This window comes from Oncorhynchus tshawytscha, linkage group LG03 (assembly GCF_018296145.1).
Source record: "Oncorhynchus tshawytscha isolate Ot180627B linkage group LG03, Otsh_v2.0, whole genome shotgun sequence".
NCBI classification, from domain to species: domain Eukaryota; kingdom Metazoa; phylum Chordata; class Actinopteri; order Salmoniformes; family Salmonidae; genus Oncorhynchus; species Oncorhynchus tshawytscha.
The window spans coordinates 14,653,449-14,676,826 of NC_056431.1; the positions used below are offsets into that span (position 1 = coordinate 14,653,449).

The 23,378-nt window shown below is 46.7% G+C and overlaps 1 protein-coding gene across 2 annotated transcripts in view; it reads right to left on the bottom strand.

Moving 5' to 3' along the window:
- The window catches only part of rims2a (regulating synaptic membrane exocytosis 2a), a 215,292-nt gene extending 194,299 nt beyond the window's left edge, over window positions 1–20,993 (bottom strand). Inside the window, exons 1-2 of one of the 2 annotated variants that reach the window (XM_042310264.1) lie at window positions 20,754–20,993; window positions 19,953–20,131 (exon numbers count right to left, since the gene is read on the bottom strand). In XM_042310264.1, coding sequence (XP_042166198.1) covers window positions 19,953–20,116 — 164 coding nt within the window. In that variant the 5' untranslated portion in view covers window positions 20,117–20,131; window positions 20,754–20,993. The remainder of the gene's footprint in view (window positions 1–19,952; window positions 20,132–20,753) is intronic. The other variant, XM_042310266.1, reaches the window with a different exon arrangement.
- Window positions 20,994–23,378: the final 2,385 nt, after the last annotated feature.

The window sequence follows — 23,378 nt, forward strand, 5'->3', positions numbered from 1 at the left end:
CTGTGTTGAACTGTCAGTCCCACCACTCTGTACTGGGCAGCTAGCCCACCTGTGTTGAACTGTCAGTCCCACCATTCTGCACTGGGCAGCTAGCCCACCTGTGTTGAACTGTCAGAGTCCCACCACTCTGTACTGGGCAGCTAGCCCACCTGAGTTGAACTGTCAGAGTCCCACCACTCTGTACTGGGCAGCTAGTCCACCTGTGTTGAACTGTCAGAGTCCCACCACTCTGTACTGGGCAGCTAGCCCACCTGTGTTGAACTGTCAGAGTCCCACCACTCTGCACTGGGAAGCTAGCCCACCTGAGTTGAACTGTCAGAGTCCCACCACTCTGCACTGGGAAGCTAGCCCACCTGTGTTGAACTGTCAGAGTCCCACCACTCTGCACTGGGAAGCTAGCCCACCTGAGTTGAACTGTCAGAGTCCCACCACTCTGCACTGGGAAGCTAGCCCACCTGTGTTGAACTGTCAGTCCCACCACTCTGCACTGGGAAGCTAGCCCACCTGAGTTGAACTGTCAGAGTCCCACCACTCTGCACTGGGAAGCTAGCCCACCTGTGTTGAACTGTCAGTCCCACCACTCTGCACTGGGAAGCTAGCCCACCTGAGTTGAACTGTCAGAGTCCCACCACTCTGCACTGGGAAGCTAGCCCACCTGAGTTGAACTGTCAGAGTCCCACCACTCTGCACTGGGAAGCTAGCCCACCTGTGTTGAACTGTCAGTCCCACCACTCTGCACTGGGCAGCTAGCCCACCTGTGTTGAACTGTCAGTCCCACCACTCTGCACTGGGCAGCTAGCCCACCTGTGTTGAACTGTCAGTCCCACCACTCTGCACTGGGCAGCTAGCCCACCTGTGTTGAACTGTCAGTCCCACCACTCTGTACTGGGCAGCTAGCCCACCTGTGTTGAACTGTCAGTCCCACCACTCTGCACTGGGCAGCTAGCCCACCTGTGTTGAACTGTCAGTCCCACCACTCTGCACTGGGCAGCTAGCCCACCTGTGTTGAACTGTCAGTCCCACCACTCTGCACTGGGCAGCTAGCCCACCTGTGTTGAACTGTCAGTCCCACCACTCTGTACTGGGCAGCTAGCCCACCTGTGTTGAACTGTCAGAGTCCCACCACTCTGCACTGGGCAGCTAGCCCACCTGTGTTGAACTGTCAGAGTCCCACCACTCTGTACTGGGCAGCTAGCCCACCTGTGTTGAACTGTCAGAGTCCCACCACTCTGTACTGGGCAGCTAGCCCACCTGTGTTGAACTGTCAGAGTCCCACCACTCTGTACTGGGCAGCTAGCCCACCTGTGTTGAACTGTCAGTCCCACCACTCTGCACTGGGCAGCTAGCCCACCTGTGTTGAACTGTCAGTCCCACCACTCTGTACTGGGCAGCTAGCCCACCTGTGTTGAACTGTCAGAGTCCCACCACTCTGCACTGGGCAGCTAGCCCACCTGTGTTGAACTGTCAGAGTCCCACCACTCTGCACTGGGCAGCTAGCCCACCTGTGTTGAACTGTCAGAGTCCCACCACTCTGCACTGGGCAGCTAGCCCACCTGTGTTGAACTGTCAGAGTCCCACCACTCTGCACTGGGCAGCTAGCCCACCTGTGTTGAACTGTCAGAGTCCCACCACTCTGTACTGGGCAGCTAGCCCACCTGTGTTGAACTGTCAGTCCCACCACTCTGCACTGGGCAGCTAGCCCACCTGTGTTGAACTGTCAGAGTCCCACCACTCTGTACTGGGCAGCTAGCCCACCTGTGTTGAACTGTCAGAGTCCCACCACTCTGCACTGGGCAGCTAGCCCACCTGTGTTGAACTGTCAGAGTCCCACCACTCTGCACTGGGCAGCTAGCCCACCTGTGTTGAACTGTCAGTCCCACCACTCTGCACTGGGCAGCTAGTCCACCTGAGTTGAACTGTCAGAGTCCCACCACTCTGTACTGGGCAGCTAGCCCACCTGTGTTGAACTGTCAGAGTCCCACCACTCTGTACTGGGCAGCTAGCCCACCTGTGTTGAACTGTCAGTCCCACCACTCTGTACTGGGCAGCTAGCCCACCTGTGTTGAACTGTCAGTCCCACCACTCTGTACTGGGCAGCTAGCCCACCTGTGTTGAACTGTCAGTCCCACCACTCTGCACTGGGCAGCTAGCCCACCTGTGTTGAACTGTCAGAGTCCCACCACTCTGTACTGGGCAGCTAGCCCACCTGTGTTGAACTGTCAGAGTCCCACCACTCTGTACTGGGCAGCTAGCCCACCTGTGTTGAACTGTCAGTCCCACAACTCTGCACTGGGCAGCTAGCCCACCTGTGTTGAACTGTCAGTCCCACCACTCTGCACTGGGCAGCTAGCCCACCTGTGTTGAACTGTCAGTCCCACCACTCTGCACTGGGCAGCTAGCCCACCTGTGTTGAACTGTCAGTCCCACCACTCTGCACTGGGCAGCTAGCCCACCTGTGTTGAACTGTCAGTCCCACCACTCTGCACTGGGCAGCTAGCCCACCTGTGTTGAACTGTCAGAGTCCCACCACTCTGCACTGGGCAGCTAGCCCACCTGTGTTGAACTGTCAGTCCCACCACTCTGCACTGGGCAGCTAGCCCACCTGTGTTGAACTGTCAGAGTCCCACCACTCTGCACTGGGCAGCTAGCCCACCTGTGTTGAACTGTCAGTCCCACCACTCTGCACTGGGCAGCTAGTCCACCTGTGTTGAACTGTCAGTCCCACCACTCTGCACTGGGCAGCTAGCCCACCTGGCTCAGCTAACAGAGGATTTATCTGATATGAATCATCTACAGTATGTACAGCAGGTCATAAAGCTACTCACGTTGTGGTTACTGTACACATCTCTGTAACCATGTCCTGTTAATCTTTGGCCTGTTCTTTGTGATGGTAAAAGTACAGAGAAGACGCAGACCCCACTAACAAGGCTAATGTTGTTTCTAAAGGATGTGATTAGGGGTTGTATAAGCACATGTAAGGTTTTCCAACGCTAGCTAGCAACCACACACACACTACCCGTGGCTATTACATAATGTCTCTCTTTGGTCAGGCCTCCTCTGCACGCATTGCTAATAGGCATTATTTACCAATATATACATAGTGTGTGTGTTTGTGTGTTGTGGGAGAAAGAGACGGAGACAGACAGAGACAGAGACAGAGAAAGAGAGAGACAGAGACAGAAACAGCACACAGCTTTTTGAGTCACCAGCTAGCACCTGCACCAGCTAGCACCTGCTGATCCAACTAGCTGAGTCCTGAATCAGCCGCGTCCGCACACACACACACACACACACACCACACACACACACACACCACACACACACACACACAAGTGTGACAGAAAGAGGAGGTTTGTTTTTATTATTTGACTGTTCTCAGTTGTCATTCTGCTTCAGACCTCAACATCCATGGAAATAATGATCCAGTAATATCACAGTTCTATAACAGTAATATAACAGTTTTATCACAGCTCTATCACAGTTCTATCACAGCTCTATCACAGTTCTATCACAGTATCACAGCTCTATCACAGCTCTATCACAGTTCTATCACAGCTCTATCACAGTTCTATCACAGTATCACAGCTCTATCACAGCTCTATCACAGTTCTATCACAGCTCTATCACAGTTCTATCACAGTATCACAGCTCTATCACAGTTCTATCACAGCTCTATCACAGTTCTATCACAGCTCTATCATAGTTATATCACAGCTCATCACAGCTCTATCACATGGATCACAGTTCTATCACAGTTCTATCACAGGTCTATCACAGTTCTATCATGGAGCTCTATCATAGTTCTGATGGGTCAGTTCTATCACATATCACAGATCACAGCTCTATCACAGTTCTATCACAGCTCTATCACAGTTCTATCACAGTATCACAGCTCTATCACAGTTCTATCACAGCTCTATCACAGTTCTATCACAGCTCTATCATAGTTATATCACAGTTCTAACATGGAGATCCTAGCTTGGCCTGATGGGTCATGTTAACATGGAGACCCTAGCCTGGCCTGATGAGTCATGTTAACATGGAGACCCTAGCCTGGCCTGATGGGTCATGTTAACATGGAGACCCTAGCCTGGCCTGATGGGTCATGTTAACATGGAGACCCTAGCCTGGCCTGATGGGTCATGTTAACATGGAGACCCTAGCCTGGCCTGATGGGTCATGTTAACATGGAGACCCTAGCCTGGCCTGATGGGTCATGTTAACATGGAGACCCTAGCCTGGCCTGATGGGTCATGTTAACATGGAGACCCTAGCCTTTTCTGATGGGTCATGTTAACATGGAGACCCTAGCCTGGCCTGATGGGTCATGTTAACATGGAGACCCTAGCCTGGCCTGATGGGTCATGTTAACATGGAGACCCTAGCCTGGCCTGATGGGTCATGTTAACATGGAGACCCTAGCCTGGCCTGATGGGTCATGTTAACATGGAGACCCTAGCCTGGCCTCATCATCACGTCACCACAAACCAACTGACGTCTTAATGTACTAATTTACTGTATTGGTCATTGTTTTCATTCATGGTGATGGAAAGTCTACAGGTACAAACTTAGGTGACCGGCAAACAGTGGGAAGGGAACGTATATGAACCCTTTAGAATTACCTGGATTTCTGCATACATTGGTCATAAAATATGATCTGATCTTCATCTAAGTTACAACAATAGACAAACAGTCTGCTTAAACTAATAACACACAAACAATTATAATTGTCTTTATTGAACACACTGTGTAAACATTCACAGTGCAGGATGGAAAAAGTATGTGAACCCTTGGATTTAATAACAGGTTGACCCTGCTTTGGCAGCAATAACCTCAACCAAATGTTTTCTGTAGTTGCGGATCAGACCTGCACAACGGTCAGGAGTAATTTTGGACCATTCCTCTTTACTAAACTGTTTCAGTTCCACAATATTCTTGGGATGTCTGGTGTGAAGCTCTCTCTTGAGGTCATGACACAGCATCTCAATTCGGGTTGAGGTCTGGACTGACTGGGCCACCCCAGAAGGTGTATTTTCTTCTGTTCAAGCCATTCTGTTGTTGATTTACTTCTGTCTTTTGGGTTGTTGTCCTGTTGTATCACCTAACTTCTGTTGAGCTTCAATTGGCGGACAGATAGCCTTACATTCTCCTGCAAAATGTCTTGAGAAACTTGGGAATGCATTTTTCCATCGATGATAGCTAGCTGTCCAGGCCCTGAGGAAGCAAAGCAACCCCAAACCACGATGCTCCCTCCACCATAGTTTACAGTTGGGATGAGGTTTTGATGTTGGTGTGCTGTGCCTTTTTTAGAACACATAGTGTTGTGTTTTCCTTCCAAACAACTCAACATTAGCTTCATTGGTCCACAGAAGATTTTTCCAGGAGAGCTGTGGAACATCCAGGTGCTCTTTTGCAAACTTCAGACGTGCAGCAATTTTTTGGGGGACAGCAGTGTCTTCTTCCATGGTGTCCTCCCATGAACACCATTCTTCTTTTGTCACGACTTCCGCCGAAGTCGGTCCCTCTCCTTGTTCGGGCGTTGTTCGGCGGTCGACGTCACCGACCTTTCTTGCCATCCCTGATCCATTTTTAATTTTCCATTGGTTTTGTCTTGTTTTCCTTCACACCTGGTTCCAATCCCATCAACTACATGTTGTGTATTTAACCCTCTGTTTCCCCTCATGTCCTTGTCGGAGATTGTTTGATTGTATGTTTGTGTATTATGTGTTGGTGCGCGACGGGTTTTGTACCCACTTTTTATTATTTTGTCATTTTGGTTTTTTGGATGTTTTGTGAAGCACTGATTAAACAACTCCGTTTATACCCAGTTCGATTCTCCTGTGCCTGACTTCCCTGCTACCGACACGCACCCATTACATCTTTAGTGTTTTACGTATTGTAGACTCATCAACAGAGATGTTAGTATCTTCCAGAGATGTCTGGAAGTCTTTAGCTGACACTCCAGGATTCTTCTTAACCTCATTGAGCATTCGGCGCTGTGCTCTTGGAGAGTAGCAACAGTGCTGAAATTTCTCAATGTATAGACAATTTGTCTTACCATGGATCTTCTATTACAGATACTTTTGTAACCCTTTCCAGCTTTATGCAAGGCAACAATTCTTAACCTTAGGTCTTCTGAGATATGTTTTGTTTAGAGGCATGTTTCACATACTTTTTCTTGCCACTGTATGTACAATACAATAATGTACATTTACATTAAGTGGTTAGTAAGGATGGTAAATTAATACTGCACAAAAGGTGGTTGTTTTCCATGTTATTTGATCAAGAAAGATATTTAATTTGATGTTTTGTGTGTTTTGCACTGCACTTTTTTATGTAAATGATTGAGGAAAGGGTTTTGATCTTTCTGGATCCATTTGAATGACAATTGCACCTCCTGAGTGGCGCAGAATTCTAAGGAACTGCATCGCAGTGCTTGAGGTGTCACTGCAGAGCCAGGTTCGATCCCAGGCTGTGTCACAGCCGGCCGTGACTGGGAGACTCATGAGGCGATGCACAATTGGCCCAGCGTCGTCCGGGTTTGGCAGGCCGGGATTTCCTTGTCCTATCGTGCTTTAGCAACTCCTTGTGGTGGGCTGGGTGCTCGCAGGCTGACTTTGGTCGCCAGCTGGGCGGTGTTTCCTCCAACACATTGGTGTGGCTGGTTTCCGGGTTAATCAAGCAGTGAGGCTAGGCAGGGTCGTGTTTCGGAGGAGTCATGGCTCTCGACCTTCGCCTCTCCCGAGTCTGTACGGGAGTTGCAGCAATGGGACCAGACTGTAACTACCAACTGGCTATCATGAAAAAGGGGTAAAAGTTTTTTTTTAAAGAATGACAATTGCAGAGAAAGGGACAGGGCAACAACTAATACAATTCCAAATATTGAATCCTGCAAGATACTGTTCTTAATTATACAACTACCAGAGACGTGGTAAAAAAATGTTTGCCCGTGCTACAGACATCTATATTGGTCCGCTAATACTAGAAAAGTAAAGGCCCAGTGCTTAATATATACAGTATGTGCACACACGCACACAAACACACAAACCACTCAAGACGTCTTTGTTGTGCAGAACAGAGAGAGATGCCTTTTCCCTAACCTTTTGGATTTCAGAAATCATAAAATGAGGCCTGAGGGAGTTTCACCACAGAGAAAAATGAAACAGGATTCTCTGACTCTGGATATCTACAATGACAGAACATTCTGGAATAATACAGGAATATCCCCACCACCTTCACACTACCTTTAAACACCATAGTTAGGAGGACCGTGGTGTATGTTGGAACTTGGAACAGTTGATCAGAGGTGGATGCACTGAGTAGAAGCTACAGTTCATGGCTGAAAAACCTCAAGCTCATGCTGCAGAAAAATAACCCCCAACAAATAAATAATTGTTTGCAAGCAACTAGAAGTCATCTTTGACTGAAAACTACAAGCCCAGTGTCATGATGTTGGCCTCTTTGGGTATAGCAAGTCCATCCCCCTCTCCCTGCCTCCCCCTTGCCTCCTTCAACTAGGTTGCTGTGGTCAGAGAGGTCATAAATTCCTGAGAAGACCCTGCCACATGGCCACACAGTATAGAGAGAGTAAAATTTCATAGAGAACAAAGGAAATCCTTCCACCTCACAGAACTTGAGGTACGAACAAATTTCATGAGAAAGTATAAAAGATCGGTGAAGAATCCAGCTACAAACTGGTCCTTTTGTCACAACTTGGGGAAGCTCATGTGAGACGGTGTGGCCACATTACCATAACGCTGTTTATATAATAGCCTCAGATATGAGGTTTACATCTAATTGTTGTATAAGATGAATGAGTGAGTGTGATACTGTTTGTATAATTGTGTAATATGATGTTGGACTGTTTAATGAAGAAAAATACAATTCCCTTTTGATTTGAACTAAATCAAAACTAACTGAGCCCAGTTAGGGTCAGACATCCTGGGACAGTACTTTTCTGCAATTCTGAATAAAAACCCCACTCGGGTTTTCGATCAGCAGACCGAGCTTATCTCAATTACGAGATGGCTAAAGGTTGCAGACCATGCTTTTCTCCATCAGGAGGAGACATAGGTTGTAGACCATTGCTGAATCTTTTAACCATACCACGTGGTTAAACTCTTAGACTATCGGTACCGACAGAATAAGAACAAGTCTTTGATATTAATTACTAGTCTGCAGCTAGGAATTCGGTATCATTGAATGCGAAGAACGACAACCGCCATTCTATAACGAATGAATGAATGTCACTCTGAACTATCCCCTCATAGTGAAGACTGGGTTTGTGCAGATAACCAACAATTTACAACGTTTGGAATGAGACTAACGTGAGGTAAATTAAATAATTCATTAATCAGAAGACTATGAATCAGACATTAAAATATCTGAAAGGTTATATTAGGAAATTATAACCTTGTAATCTGAATATTTTTCCTTGGTGCCCCAACTTCCTAGTTAATTAGTTACATGATTAATCCGTTGATCGCGTAATACTAATTACAGAGAATCTTTGATAAAAACTATAAGTCTTCAGTTAATGATAGTAAAGACACGACACCAGATTAATAGGATATAGGTCCATATCCATGCTTGTAGATGCTATTCATATACTGTATTCTCTCCTCAGCTGCTTGGTTCCATGGGTCAAAAAAGTGATGAACAGTACCTCCCTTTCTCGTTCACTCCCTCTTTCTTTCTCTTTCACTTTCTCCTTTTCTCTATTTTCTCTATCTTGTTTCCCTCTCTGTATCTCTCCCTCTTTCGCAAACTTTCCATCGTTCTCTCTCTCCCCCCTCTCCCTTTCTCTCCCCCCTCTCCCTCTCTGGTCTCCCGCCTCTCTCTCTCTGGTTTCACCAGCCCCTCCTCAGTAATGCTGACTGCCCAGGCTGCCTTTTCCCAGCATGCTCTCTGTCAGAGGCTTATGTAACAGTGTTACGCCAGGAGCTATGTGTTCTGGCTGGGCAGCACACTACACTACACTACAATACACTATACTGCTACTACAGTCCCTACCAGAAATACTCTCCGTTACTGTACACTGTAACACTGTGCTCTGCAAATGTGATTGAAGCGTCTCGGTGAGAAACGTACATTTCCATCACGTGTTTTCGTACTTAATCAACAAGGGAAACTCAATTGACAACCAGGAGAGAGGGGAGAATAAGTTGAAACTTCATGGGATAGAATGGAACGGAAGTGAATATGTGCATATGGGCAGTGGTGACTAATGCAGATCTATGTGTTTCATAAAGAACAAAGCTTTGGGAGACAATGGGCTCCTCCTGTCCCTGTCCCAGAGAAGCTAGCCGTGTGCTGTTTGAGATGACGATAATTATTTCTCTGTGAATGGGCCTGATGTCCTGTTCCTGTCAAATCAGCAGCAGAACAGGCTCCAGATACCATCTCATACGTCAGTACAGAGCTGCTCTCTCTCTCCCTCAGCCAGTTACTGACATTCAGCCAGCTAGCTCACAGAACGCAGGCCGTTTCACCTCTCATACAACAGAAACCACTACCAAACCACAACACAACCTCCCAACCATAGATCTCTTCTGTACACAACCACTACATAACCAATACACACCCACTATTCAACCAATGGTTTCAGCTGATACCATCTCTTACGTCAATGCTTCACTCCCTCAGTGTGTTACTGACACTAAGCAAGCTAGCAGGTAGCCTAGTGGTTAAGGGTGTTGGGCTGGTTTGAATCCCCGGGCTGACGATGTGAAAAATCTTTTGATGTGCCCTTGAGCAAGGCAGAAAACACTAATAGCTCCTGTAAATGTCTCTGGATTAGAGCATCTGTTAAATGACTAAATGATATCATAACAGCCATTGATAAAATACAGTACTGTGCAGACGTCTTCATCGACCTGGCCAAGGCTTTCGACTCTGTCAATCAATGACTGCCTCACCTGATTCACCATTTACTTCTCAGATAGAGTTCAGTGTGTCAAATCGGAGGGCCTTTTGTTCCGACCTCTGGCAGTCTCTATGGGGGTGCCACAGGGTTCAATTCTCGGGCCGACTCTTTTCTCTGTATATATCAATGATGTCGCTCTTGCTGCGGGTGATTCTTTGATCCACCTCTACGCAGACTACAACATTTTGTATACATCTGGCCCTTCTTTGGACACTGTGTTAACAAACCTCCAAACGAGCTTCAACGCCATACAACACTCCTTCCGTGGCCTCCAACTGCTCTTAAATGCAAGTAAAACGAAATGCATGCTCTTCAACCAATCGCTGCCCGCACCCGCCCGACTAGCATCTCTACTCTGGACGGTTCTGACTTAGAATATGAGGACAACTATAAATACCTAGGTGTCTGGCTAGACTGTAAACTCTCCTCCCACATTAAGCATCTCCAATCCAAAATTAAATCTAGAATTGGCTTCCTATTTCGCAAAACAAAGCCTCCTTCACTCATGCTGCCAAACTTACCCTTGTAAAATGGATTATCCTACCGATTCTCGACTTCGGCGATGACATTTACAAATTAGCCTCCAACACTCTACTCAGCAAATTGGATGCAGTCTATCATGGTGCCATCCGTTTTGTCACCAAAGCCCCATATACTACCCACCACTGCGACCTGTATGCTCTCGTTGGCTGGCCCACGCTACATATTCGTCGCCAAACCCACTGGCTCCAGGTCATCTAAAAGTCTTTGCTTGGTATAGCTCTGCCTTATCTAAGCTCACTGGTCACCATAGCAACACCCAGCTGTAGCACGCACTCCAGCAGGTATATTTCACTGGTCATCCCCAAAGCCAACACCTCCTTTGGCCATCTTTCCTTCCAGTTCTCTGCTGCCAATGACTAGAACGAATTGCAAAAATCACTGAAGTTGAAGACTTATAACTTCACTAACTTTAAGCATCAGCTGTCAGAGCAGCTTACCGATCGATGCAGCTGTACACAGCCCATCTGTAAATAGCCCATCCAACCAACTACCTACCTCATCCCCATATTTGTTTTTGTTTTTCTGCTCTTTTGTACACCAGAATTTCTACTTGCACATCCTCATCTGCACATATATCACTCCAGTGTAAATTGCTAAATTATAATTACTTCGCCCCTATTGGCCTATTTATTGCCTTACCTCCTTACTTCATTTGCGCACACTGTGTACAGATTTTTCTATTGTGTTATTGACTGTACGTTTGTTTATCCCATGTGTAACTCTGTGTTGTTGTTTTTGTCGCGCTGCTTTGCTTGATCTTGGCCAGGTCGCAGTTGTAAATGAGAACTTGTTCTCAACTGACCTACCTGATTAAATAAAGGTGAAATAAAAAATAAAATGTAGCTAGTTCACAGAACAACACAGACTATAACACTTCTCAGTACACCTTGTATGTATGACATAAACTCAGCAAAAAAATAAACATCTGGGCCTCCCAGGTGGTGCAGTGGTCTAGGGCCACCACAGACTCTGGGTTCGAGCCCAGGCTCTGTCGTAGCCGGCCGCGACCGGGAGGTCCATAGGGCGACGCACAATTGGCCTTTCTTTCTTTTGGTGTTTTTCAGAGTCCATAGAAAGGCCTCTTTAGTGTCCTAAATTCTAACTGTGACCTTAACTGCCTACTGTCTGTAAGCTGTTAGTGTCTTAACGACTGTTCCACAGATGCATGTTCATTAATTGTTTATGGTTCATTGAACAAGCATGGGAAACCGTGGTTAAACCCTTTACAATGAAGATCTCTGAAGTTATTTGGATTTTTACGAATTATCTTTGAAAAACAGGGTCCTGAAAAAGGGGTGTTTCTTTTTCTGCTGAGTTTATAACTGAACTGCATTATCCTAATAAGGACTGTATCAGATCAGGTCTAAAGAGACATGCACTGTGAATGTAACCTCAAAGTTTGCTTTCAGTGTTTTAGGAAAGGTTTCAAACTCAACAGATACTCTGATGCAAAGTGGCATTAATGGGATGGCGAGAGATGGTGAGTGCCAAAGAAGAAGGCAGTTCAGACTGAGACAGAATCAAATGAGAGATAAGTGGAAATATTAACTGGTTATGACAAGCCACATTGCCATGTTTGGTGTAACCCTAACCAGACTCCAGCCTATCACAATCCTAGCCTCACAAAAACACATTGTTCCTTTAATTAACATTCTATATAGCTTTGGCATACATTCTGCTTTACAGTGTCAAGCACCCCCCCAAACCCCCCTCTCCCGCTCTCTCTCTATCTATCCCCCCTCTCTATTTCCACCCCCCTTTCTCTCTCTCTCCCTCCCCTGGGGGTGTGGTGGGGGATGTGAGACTGTGCGATGGGAGACTGCTCTTCGCATGGTAAAGAGGGAGAGTGCGTGTCTACATTGTCCAGTGGGATGCTTTGGAGAAATGCACATGCCTCTTCACCTCACCGCACAACCAAACAACCATAATGGTCTTTTCTGTACACAACCACTACGCAACCATAGGTTTCTGCTGTCCTAAATCACTATACAACCACTACTTAACCACTACACAACCACTACAACCACAGGCTTCCGCTGTACAGCAAGGGGAGGAGCCTCCTCTGGTTCCTGGAGCTGTGAGCTCATGCCCTCTGAGGACTCCATTGCCCACAATGCAGCTAATGCTGCTCTCTGCCTCTATGAGATGAATGAACTGGGCTGGGGAAATCAATGACATTGCTATGCTAAAATGGTGAATGAAAAGAAAGCCAATTCTTGGTCAAACCTCTTCATAAGCCCTCCACCCCCCACCCCTCACCCTCTTTACCTACCACACAAACACATGCACACACATGTACACACGCGCACACACACACACTTTATGAGGAAGCACAGGGTTTTGCCAGCATGCTTTTTCCTCACATTGAGTTGTAACGCTGACATTACCGACCCATAGAATTCTCAGGACCTGTGTGTTGATAAGACATCTTCCTAGTAACATGAGGAGTATGTAGAGAATCAAGAGCAAGAGAGGTAAAAGGTTGAGTCATGAAGGATGTCTAAGCAACTCTTAAGAAGACTATCATTATGGTCAACATACTGGCATTCATTAATCATTAACAACTCTGGACAGACAGGGTACATGGCCCCTGCCATACAAGTCCTCTATTGCCCTGCTCTTTAGACGAGATGGAGCAGGGGGTGGGGACCGGGGCATCCTCTATTGCCCTGCTCTTTAGAAGAGATGGAGCAGGGGTGGGGACCCGGGCATCCTCTATTGCCCTGCTCTTTAGATGAGATGGAGCAGGGGGTGGGGACCGGGGCATCCTCTATTGCCCTGCTCTTTAGACGAGATGGAGCAGGGGGTGGGGACCGGGGCATCCTCTATTGCCCTGCTCTTTAGACGAGATGGAGCAGGGGGTGGGGATTGCCCTGCTCTTTAGACGAGATGGAGCATCCTCTATTGCCCTGCTCTTTAGACGAGATGGAGCAGGGGGTGGGGACCGAGATGGAGCAGGGGGGGCATCCTCTATTGCCCTGCTCTTTAGACGAGATGGAGCAGGGGGTGGGGACCGGGGCATCCTCTATTGCCCTGCTCTTTAGATGAGATGGAGCAGGGGGTGGGGACCGGGCATCCTCTATTGCCCTGCTCTTTAGACGAGATGGAGCAGGGGTGGGGACCCGGGCATCCTCTATTGCCCTGCTCTTTAGACGAGATGGAGCAGGGGGTGGGGACCGGGCATCCTCTATTGCCCTGCTCTTTAGACGAGATGGAGCAGGGGGTGGGGACCGGGGCATCCTCTATTGCCCTGCTCTTTAGACGAGATGGAGCAGGGGGTGGGGACCGGGGCATCCTCTATTGCCCTGCTCTTTAGACGAGATGGAGCAGGGGGTGGGGACCGGGGCATCCTCTTGCCCTGCTCTTTGCCCTGCTCTTTGCCCTGCTCTTTAGACGAGATGGAGCAGGGGTGGGGACCGGGGCATCCTCTCTATTGCCCTGCTCTTTAGACGAGATGGAGCAGGGGGTGGGGACCGGGGCATCCTCTATTGCCCTGCTCTTTAGATGAGCTGGAGCAGGGGTGGGGACCGGGGCATCCTCTATTGCCCTGCTCTTTAGATGAGATGGAGCAGGGGGTGGGGACCGGGGCATCCTCTATTGCCCTGCTCTTTAGATGAGATGGAGCAGGGGGTGGGGACCGGGGCATCCTCTATTGCCCTGCTCTTTAGATGAGATGGAGCAGGGGGTGGGGACCGGGGCATCCTCTATTGCCCTGCTCTTTAGATGAGATGGAGCAGGGGTGGGGACCGGGGCATCCTCTATTGCCCTGCTCTTTAGATGAGATGGAGCAGGGGGTGGGGACCGGGGCATCCTCTATTGCCCTGCTCTTTAGATGAGATGGAGCAGGGGGTGGGGACCGGGGCATCCTCTATTGCCCTGCTCTTTAGATGAGATGGAGCAGTGGGTGGGGACCGGGGCATCCTCTATTGCCCTCCTCTTTAGATGAGATGGAGCAGGGGTGGGGATGCCCTGCTCTTTAGACGAGATGGAGCAGGGGGTGGGGACTGGGGCATCCTCTATTGCCCTGCTCTTTAGACGAGATGGAGCAGGGGGTGCAGGACCCGGACAGGGCCACGGTGGCAGACGTCTTAGACCCAGAATAGCACTATCTCGGTGGGAGTCCCTCACACGAGGCAGCTGCTGTAATTAGGGCTGTCAGTGGAGGCCCCTGGTGAGCACTGGGACACGGATAATGAGTCAGCCTATAAGACGAGGACCGGAGGAGGGGGGAGTGGTTGCAGAGACAGGGTCTCCTCTGCCGTGGGGCACCATGGGGCACCAGGTCACTCTCTGGAAGAAGTGGACCCCCAGGTCTCGTCTGGGCCTTGTGAGTTAACTCAACTAGGACTGCTGATCCTGGGCTGCGGATCTGTGGATCCTCCCTGTGGCCCTGGGTCTCTGCATCCCAGGGTGTTTGGGTGAGGAGGGGTCCCGGATCTATCATTACTGTAACAGTCAGAGGTTCAGTGAAGCATGAGGAGCTGACCGGCTGCTGCAGCAGGCATACAGCTACCTGTTACAGTCTGTTTGAAGTGCCAGTGGACCTGGAGCGATGGATGCTTGGTTAATTGGAGTAGTGTGCACTGCCTTTAATCATTCCATATTGCATCACATCACCTAGTATTGGTGCTGTTCGTTAACTAAACTCACAGTACATGTATGGATGTTTCTCTGAACAAATCAGAGCTCTAGAACACCTTATGGCTGCTATAGAGACTACATCAGATTGGAAACAAAAAGTGGAATAAGTTGAACTACTGTATATTGTAAGGATAGGAGGCTAGTATGGGGAACAACCAATCGGTATCAGAGGGACATAAAATTGACCAAGCACTAGAGCCCTCAAACTCAAATCTGGACCTCAAAGCCAGTTCCACTCCAAAAATGATTTACAACTGAGACAACAGGTGAGTACAATTAATAATCAGGTAGAACAGAAAACCAGGAGGCTCTGGACCTCGTGGGGTCAGAGGTGAATACCCCGTCACTTTAACTTGAACAGTTGATTGGCTATTTAGTGTAACTGGTACATTATCTAATAATATCAAATTATGTAAGTGGATGTTTCTCTAAATATAATTTGATATTTCATAGCAGTTGTGATATGTAGTAATATATAGACAGATGAGGAACAACACACATGCTAGTATGTAGAATTGGGAAAGACTGAATAATGACATGGGAGTCAGCAGTAGCAGCAGCAGTACTCTCCCTGCATTCCTCTGAATTGTCTGCCATTGTCTTGGTACCAGGGACAGGGACTTGGCAAACCCTACACATCTGGAGGCTTCTCTCTCTCTCTTTCTCTCCCTGTCTCTCTCTCTCTTCTTTCTCTTTCTCCCTGTCTCCCCCTGTCTCTCTCTGTGTCTCTCTCTCTCTTTCTCTCTCTTTCTCTCCCTGTCTCTCTCTGTCTCTCTTTCTCTCCCTGTCTCTCTCTGTCTCTTTCTGTCACTCTCTGTCTCTCTGTCTCTTTCTGTCTCTCCATGTGTCTCTCTCTCTCTTTCTTTCCCTGTCTCTCTCTGTCTCTTTCTGTCACTCTCTGTCTCTCTCTCTCTGTCTCTCTCTCTCTTTCTCTCTCTCTCTCTCTCCGTCACTCTCTGTCTCTCTCTTTCTTTCCCTGTCTCTCCCTGTCTCTCTCTCTCTCTCTTTCTTTCCCTGTCTCTCTCTGTCTCTTTCTGTCACTCTCTGTCTCTCTGTCTCTCTCTCTTTCTCTCTCTCTCTCTTTCTCTCTCTCTCTCTCTCTCTCTCTTTCTTTCCATGTCTCTCCCTGTCTCTCTCTGTCTCTCTCTCTCTCTTTCTTTCCCTGTCTTTCTCTGTCTCTTTCTGTCACTCTCTGTCTCTCTCTCTCTGTCTCTCTCTCTCTTTCTCTCTCTATCTGTCTCTCTCTCTCTTTCTTTCCCTGTCTCTCCCTGTCTCTCTCTGTCTCTCTCTCTCTTTCTTTCCCTGTCTCTCCCTGTCTCTCTCTCTCTGTCTCTCTCTCTTTCTTTCCCTGTCTCTCCCTGTCTCTCTCTCTGTCTCTTTCTGTCACTCTCTCTCCCTGTCTCTCTCTCTGTCTCTTTCTGTCTCTCTCTGTCTCTCTCTCTCTTTCTTTCCCTGTCTCTCCCTGTCTCTCTCTCTCTGTCTCTCTCTCTTTCTTTCCCTGTCTCTCCCTGTCTCTCTCTCTGTCTCTTTCTGTCACTCTCTCTCCCTGTCTCTCTCTCTGTCTCTTTCTGTCACTCCCTGTCTCTCTCTCTGTCTCTTTCTGTCACTCTCTGTCTCTCTCTCTGTCTCTTTCTGTATCTCAGGATTCCTTCTATTACATTACAGGTTGACTATCAAGAGCCTTATTCTATTCCCTATATAGTGCACTACTTGTGTCCATAGCAAAGTGTAGGTTCCTGTCTCATGTTAGGTGATACAGGATAAAAACACACCATGTCAAATAGCCCCTAAAACCTACATTGTATTTAACATGTGACATGTTTTTCAAACTGAACTGCTGTAGTCTGATACAGTGTGTTCACTCTGCTGACATCACTTGTTGACAAACAGCCCAGACTATAATACTAACATGAGTAACTGCTGTGAGGGTGACATACCCTGTGTGCATCCCAGTTGTCACCCTTCCCTATAGAGTGCACTACTTTTGATCAGAGCCCTGTGGATTATGAGGGGAATAATAGTGTGATATTTGGCACACAACCCTCCTTTGTTCACCTCTGCTAATGAGAGAAGACAGGGCAACTGAGGCATTTAGAGGGAAAGAGGTGGAGGAAGGAGAGGGAGAGCTGGAGAGAAGGGAGGGAGGAAGGGGGGAGGCCACACAGGGAACATGACAGGGTGATCATACATCTGCATTTAGTCCCTTAGCTACACTCTTATCCAGAGGGACTTACTTACAATAAGTGCATTCACCTATTGTAGGTAAAACAACCACATATCATGATCATTTGAAGTAAAACTACTCTCTGCAAAATCAGTGCTAGTAAGACTATGGAATGATACATATTTCTGCATTAGCCACATCCCAGCCCAACATCTCTACCCGTCGCAAGACCCACTGGTTGATGCTTATTTGTAAACTAAAAAAAACTCAGACCTCATTCCCCCTATCTGAGATACCTACTGCAGCCATCATCCTCAGTCACATTCTGTTAAAGGTCCCCAAAGCACACACATCAATGGGTCGCTCCTCTTTTCAGTTTGCTACAACTAGAGACTGGAACGAGCTGCAAAAAACACTCAAACTGAACCGTTTTATCTCCATCTCGTCATTCAAAGACTCAATCATGGACACTCTTACTGACAGTTTTGGCTGCTTCATGTGATGTATTGTTGTATCTACCTTTCTTGCCCCTTTGTGCCCGATAATGTTAGTACCATGTTGTGCTGCAGCCATGTTGTGTTGCTACCATGTTGTTGTCGTGTGGTGTTGCTACCATGCTGTGTTGTCATGTGTTGCTGCTATGCTATGTTGTTGTCTTAGGTCTCTCTTTATGTGGTGTTGTGGTGTCTCTCTTGTTGTGATGTGTGTTTTGTCCTATATTTAATTTTTAATTTTTAATCCCAGCCCCCATCCCAGCAGGAATCCTTTTGTTTTTTGGTAGGTCGTCATTGTAAATAAGAATATGTTCTTAACTGACTTGCCTAGTTAAATAAAGGTTCATTTAAAAAATGTAAAAACACCCCAGTCTCTGTGTGTCTGAAAATAATGAACTTTAGAAACAGTGACTGAGTGACCATGTCGCCTGTAAGGTAGACTAGCATCCTTGCTGCACACACTCAGTTAGTTGTGCTACGCTAGGCTCTGACATCACAGGCAGCCTGCATGGCTGTGAGTGACTAAAGCTGACAATCGCTTTACCTCCGAGAGAGAGAGAGACGGCAGAGAGAGGGCGAGAGAGCATGAGAGAGAGAAGACAAGAGAAGAGAAAGAAAGGGAAAGAGGGACAGAGAGAGAGAGAAAGAGAGAGAGAGAGAGAGAGAGGAATATAAAAAGCACTCAGCGATGGGAAAAACAGCCAGGGATGATTCACACGCAGGCAGCACCACAAACTGAGGTGGCCTGCCTTCCGTTATGGAGTCTGTGAGTCATATTTACCACAGTATTGCTCCACTAGGCGACTTCCTCCCCAGTCCCCATCAGAACAAACCCAACTGTTAATATTTACCCGATTACGGAAATCATCTGTCTCTGGAGGTACTTCAGACAAGGTGTGCATCACAAATGGTACTCTATTCTCTATAGAGTGCACTACTTTTGAGCAGGGCCCATAGGTTAAAGTAATGCATTATAAAGGAAATAGTGTGCCATTTGGGACTAAGAAAAGGACGGAATCCAAAAGGCTCTTTGGAAAAACCTGCATGTTGGCCCTTGAACCACTGTGTAGATCCACGAGGGAACTCCTCAGAACCAACCTGTGGTACAATCTCTCCTCATATCTATTCAAATTCCAAAGACTTAAGGAGAGGAAAGTAGATGAAAAAAATACAGCAGTCTTAATATAATCCCAAAACCACAGTAAAATAGAGGAAGTTTGAGACTTTTCCACAAAAAAAATGAAGTTACAGTTTATGGAAACACAACCGGTTGTTTCATGAGGATAATACAATATATGCAGGAAGTGACTAGATAGAGATAACTGTGTTCAATATTTAGTATCACACTAAAAGCGTTGTCAAATGCATGTCAATAATTTGGCACACAAAGCTTAGCCTATGAATAGCAATGAATGATCCATCTACACGCGCAAGCTTCAACGGCATAGGACTGTGCTGCTGCTCTATGCATAGAACTGGACAGCACCGTGGTGCTGAAATGCTCAGCGACATCTGATTCTGCACACACAGGAGAGGGAATGTTTCCGTTTTTATAACACTGACAGATAAGCTAACGTTGAAAATCATTATACAGGACATATCTAATTATTTATTCAAACGCCATTGTTTCATCATTGTTGTGTAATATGTACGTGATTGAAAAGGAAGTAGTATGATTTGACGCGAAGATGGCGCCCGTTGCTAACCCAACCCAAAGCCAACAGAGTGAGAAGGCCGCTTAATAGCCTAGGATTCAAATGCACTGCTAACTGTTGAAAGGCATAGGCTACTGAAGCATATTCAGTCGACTCAAAGATTCTCCTCCCTGCTCATATTATCCAAAAATGTATTTGGAGAACAGACTAAATGCATAGCCAACATGCTGCCTTATTGTAAAAGCTATTTCTACAGGCAATGATGTTCATAAATATATCTTCTCTACACTCAGAACGATCAGCCCATTAGAACAGGCAACATGTGCAGGACGTAGGCTACGTAACCCTGAAATGTGATCAGCTCCAGCTCGCGACAACCAGTTACAACAGGGTTACCCCAACCCAGCACTCACTGCACGAGCACGGCTGACGTGACAGTTAGCGCGCGATGTCCCCACAATGACTCTCTCTCTTTCTCCACTCTCTCTCTCTCACACACGTTTGAATGATAGCGAATCATAATGGCTTACTTTAGCATTGACTGTTCCTTCTCATCTTCCTTTTTCTGTCGGTCCATGACGCCCAGGATGATCTTCCTCTCATCCTCGGTGAGGTGGCTGAGGTCCGGCAGGTCGGGTAGGGCTCCAGCCGGCGGGGGGGCGCCTGGGCCCCGGGGCCCGAGTGGAGCTGACATCGCTACACACAATTGCTAAAAAATAATAATAATAACATTTTTTTTAAAGACCAACATTGAGTGATAGAATGAATATACTTAATTTTAATAGAAAATTGCCTCATTTCAAAATCATATGGCTTCTCTCTAATATTAGGCTGAAATATTCAATTGGTGTGGTTCTTGTTTTCATAATCATAACCACTAGCATAGGCTACCCTAATGCAAGACATTTAATATATTCTGACGCATGCCGGTATATTTGGGCTTTAATAATAAGACACAATATGTCAAAATGTTCATTTTTTACAAGGAATGCAGACATGCTTTCTATATAGCCTCAATTTCCACCCAATACACGAACCTTATCTGAATGGGATTCAGCGGTTCTGGTATAGCAGGCTGCTACAGCTCATAATAAATACAGAGAAATTAATCGGTGAGGAACACAAGACACCTATCCAACAGAATGATCGCCTAATTCTCACACAAACTCCCCAATTCCAGTAGCCTATGAGACATACACTGGAGATGCTGGACAGAGGCCCTTTGGTTTTATAAACAAAATGTACGGTCTTCTGGAAACAAGCATTCCAAACACAATTATACTATTCCATTCACGGATGAATTGTAGAGAAATATAGAATAGAGCTCTTGCCTTTTATTTTGCAATCATGTTAAATCCTGTCTAACCCATCGCGGTCATCCTTTAGAATGGGTTTGCTCGCATTTTGAAATAAAGACGTCGCCTCTTTCCTTGTTTGTTAGTTTTTCTTTCGAGTCCTTGCCCCACACTCTCTTTCTCGCTTTCCTCCAGGTTTATAATTCTTGGAAATTTCTTAAATGCACAAAAATGGATGCAATGAAAAAATCCTGATAGGAAGAGTAGGCGGAGCGATGGAGACGCGTAGAACAAAGCTGAGCGCGAGTGGCTCATGAAAAAAGGAAGGGGAGAGGGGCGATTGTCGACGTATTTTCGTTGACATCAGGCATTTGCAAAACACGGACTGGAAGTCATTTGCAGCTAGACCAGATTCTAAAAAACATTTGCCTGTTAAAGAGCATTTTCGGAAGAAAGATGATGTGAAATGTACAGCGAAAGTTCAAATCTTCATCAGCACACAATAAAACTGGCACATTAGAAATGTTCATTTCAACACCATGTCGCTGTCCAGTTTGCTGTGTGGTGCAGCAGCATATTGTTGAGCAGCACACATTCTCATCTGATAGGATTGCCTCTCCAACTGGAGGAATGAATAAAGTTGTGTTATACAGCATTCCTATTCCTGATTTGGTAACACTTTATACTACTTTTAACCATCCAGGTACAATAATAACAAATAAAAAACATTTGTCCTAGAAAAAAGCACCAACACAGTCCATGTCTGTCATTGATTTATCAGCTGCTTCTTGTGACACTGCTTCTTAACATTTTAGTCCCATCATGTCAAACACCTCTCTTATCCACTCTCACCCCATCCCAAGGCCCAGCCCCCTCATCCCAAGGTCCAGCCCTAACCCCTTACCCGAAGGCTCAGTCCTAATCCCTCATCAAGGCCCAACCCTTACCCGAAGGCTCAGTCCTAATCCCTCATCCCAAGGTCCAGCCCTAACCCCTTACCCGAAGGCTCAGTCCTAACCCCTCATCCCAAGGTCCAGCCCTAACCCCTTACCCGAAGGCTCAGTCCTAATCCCTCATCAAGGCCCAACCCTAACCCCTCATCCCAAGGTCCAGACCTAACCCCTTACCCGAAGGCTCAGTCCTAATCCCTCATCAAGGCCCAACCCTAACCCCTCATCCCAAGGTCCAGACCTAACCCCTTACCCGAAGGCGCAGTCCTAATCCCTCATCAAGGCCCAACCCTAACCCCTCATCTCAAGGCCCAGCCCTAACCCTTCAACTGAAGGCACAGTCCTAAGCCCTCGACCGAAGGCCCAGCCCTAACCCCTCATCTCAAGGCCCAATCATAACCCCTCATCCGAAGGCCCAGTCCTAACATCCCCCCTTCCCAAACCGTGCTCGTGATCCAGGTTTGATAGGATTATGAAATAAGGCATAAGCATCATAGCTAAATCCTTCCGTGATAAAGTGGATTGAACACTATACCTCATAAAGAATAAGTCCATTAGCATCAATACACTGAGCCCAACACAAGCTAATCCACTTTGAGTCAGAATGCCAAGAAATCATTAAACACCAAAACACTGATAAAATGTGTGCTTTACTTAATCCTCTTTGTATCTCGGGCGGTACATAAGGCTGCAACAATCTTATGCCATCAGTCTCCATCTTTGGCCACAGCTTGTGCTATCCCATGAGACCCATCACTTCAAGCTCAGCCACTACTCTCCGTCGCTAGGTAGTTTTTGGCCTGCCTCGCCTGCTCTTTCCAGTTGTTGTCCACCTGAAGGCAACTTTGGGGATCCTTTCTGGTGGCATACTTAACATTTGTCACAGCCAACGAAACCTTCATCTATAGTAACCCCTATACAAGAATCATGCACCTTGAGTCATAATGCTAAAAAATCATTGGTAAAAAAAATCTGTCGAATTTTGTGTTTGACGGCCCTGCAACATACAGTTGAAGTCGGAAGTGTACATACACTTTAGCCAAACTCATTTAAACTCAGTTTTTCACAATTCCTGACATTTAATCCTAGTAAAAAATGTCCTGTTTTAGGTCTGTTAGGATCACCACTTTATTTTAAGAATGTGAAATGTCAGAATAATAGTAGAGAATTATTTATTTGAGCTTTTATTTCTTTCATCACATTGCCTTTAAATTGTTTAACTTGGGTCAAACGTTTCAGGTAGCCTTCCACAAGCTTCCCACAATAAGTTGGGTGAATTTTGGCCCATTGCTCCTGACAGAGCTGGTGTAACGGAGTCGGGTTTGTAGGCCTCCTTAATTAACTATAGGATTGAGGTCAGGGCTTGGCCACTCCTATCGATGGCCACTCCTATACCTTGACTTTGTTGTCTTTAAGCCATTTTCCACAACTTTGGAAGTATGCTTGGGGTCATTGTCCATTTGGAAGACCCATTTGCGACAAAGCTTAAACTTCCTGATGTCTTGAGAGGTTGTATTCAATATATCCACACAATTTTCTTACCTATCCATTTTGTGAAACGCACCAACCCCTCCTGCAGCAAAGCACCCCCACAACATGATGCTGCCACCCCCGTGCTTCACAGTTGGTATGGTGTTCTTTGGCTTGCAAGCCTCCCCCTGGTGTTTATACTTGCACTCTATAGTTTGTACAGATGAACGTGGTACCTTCA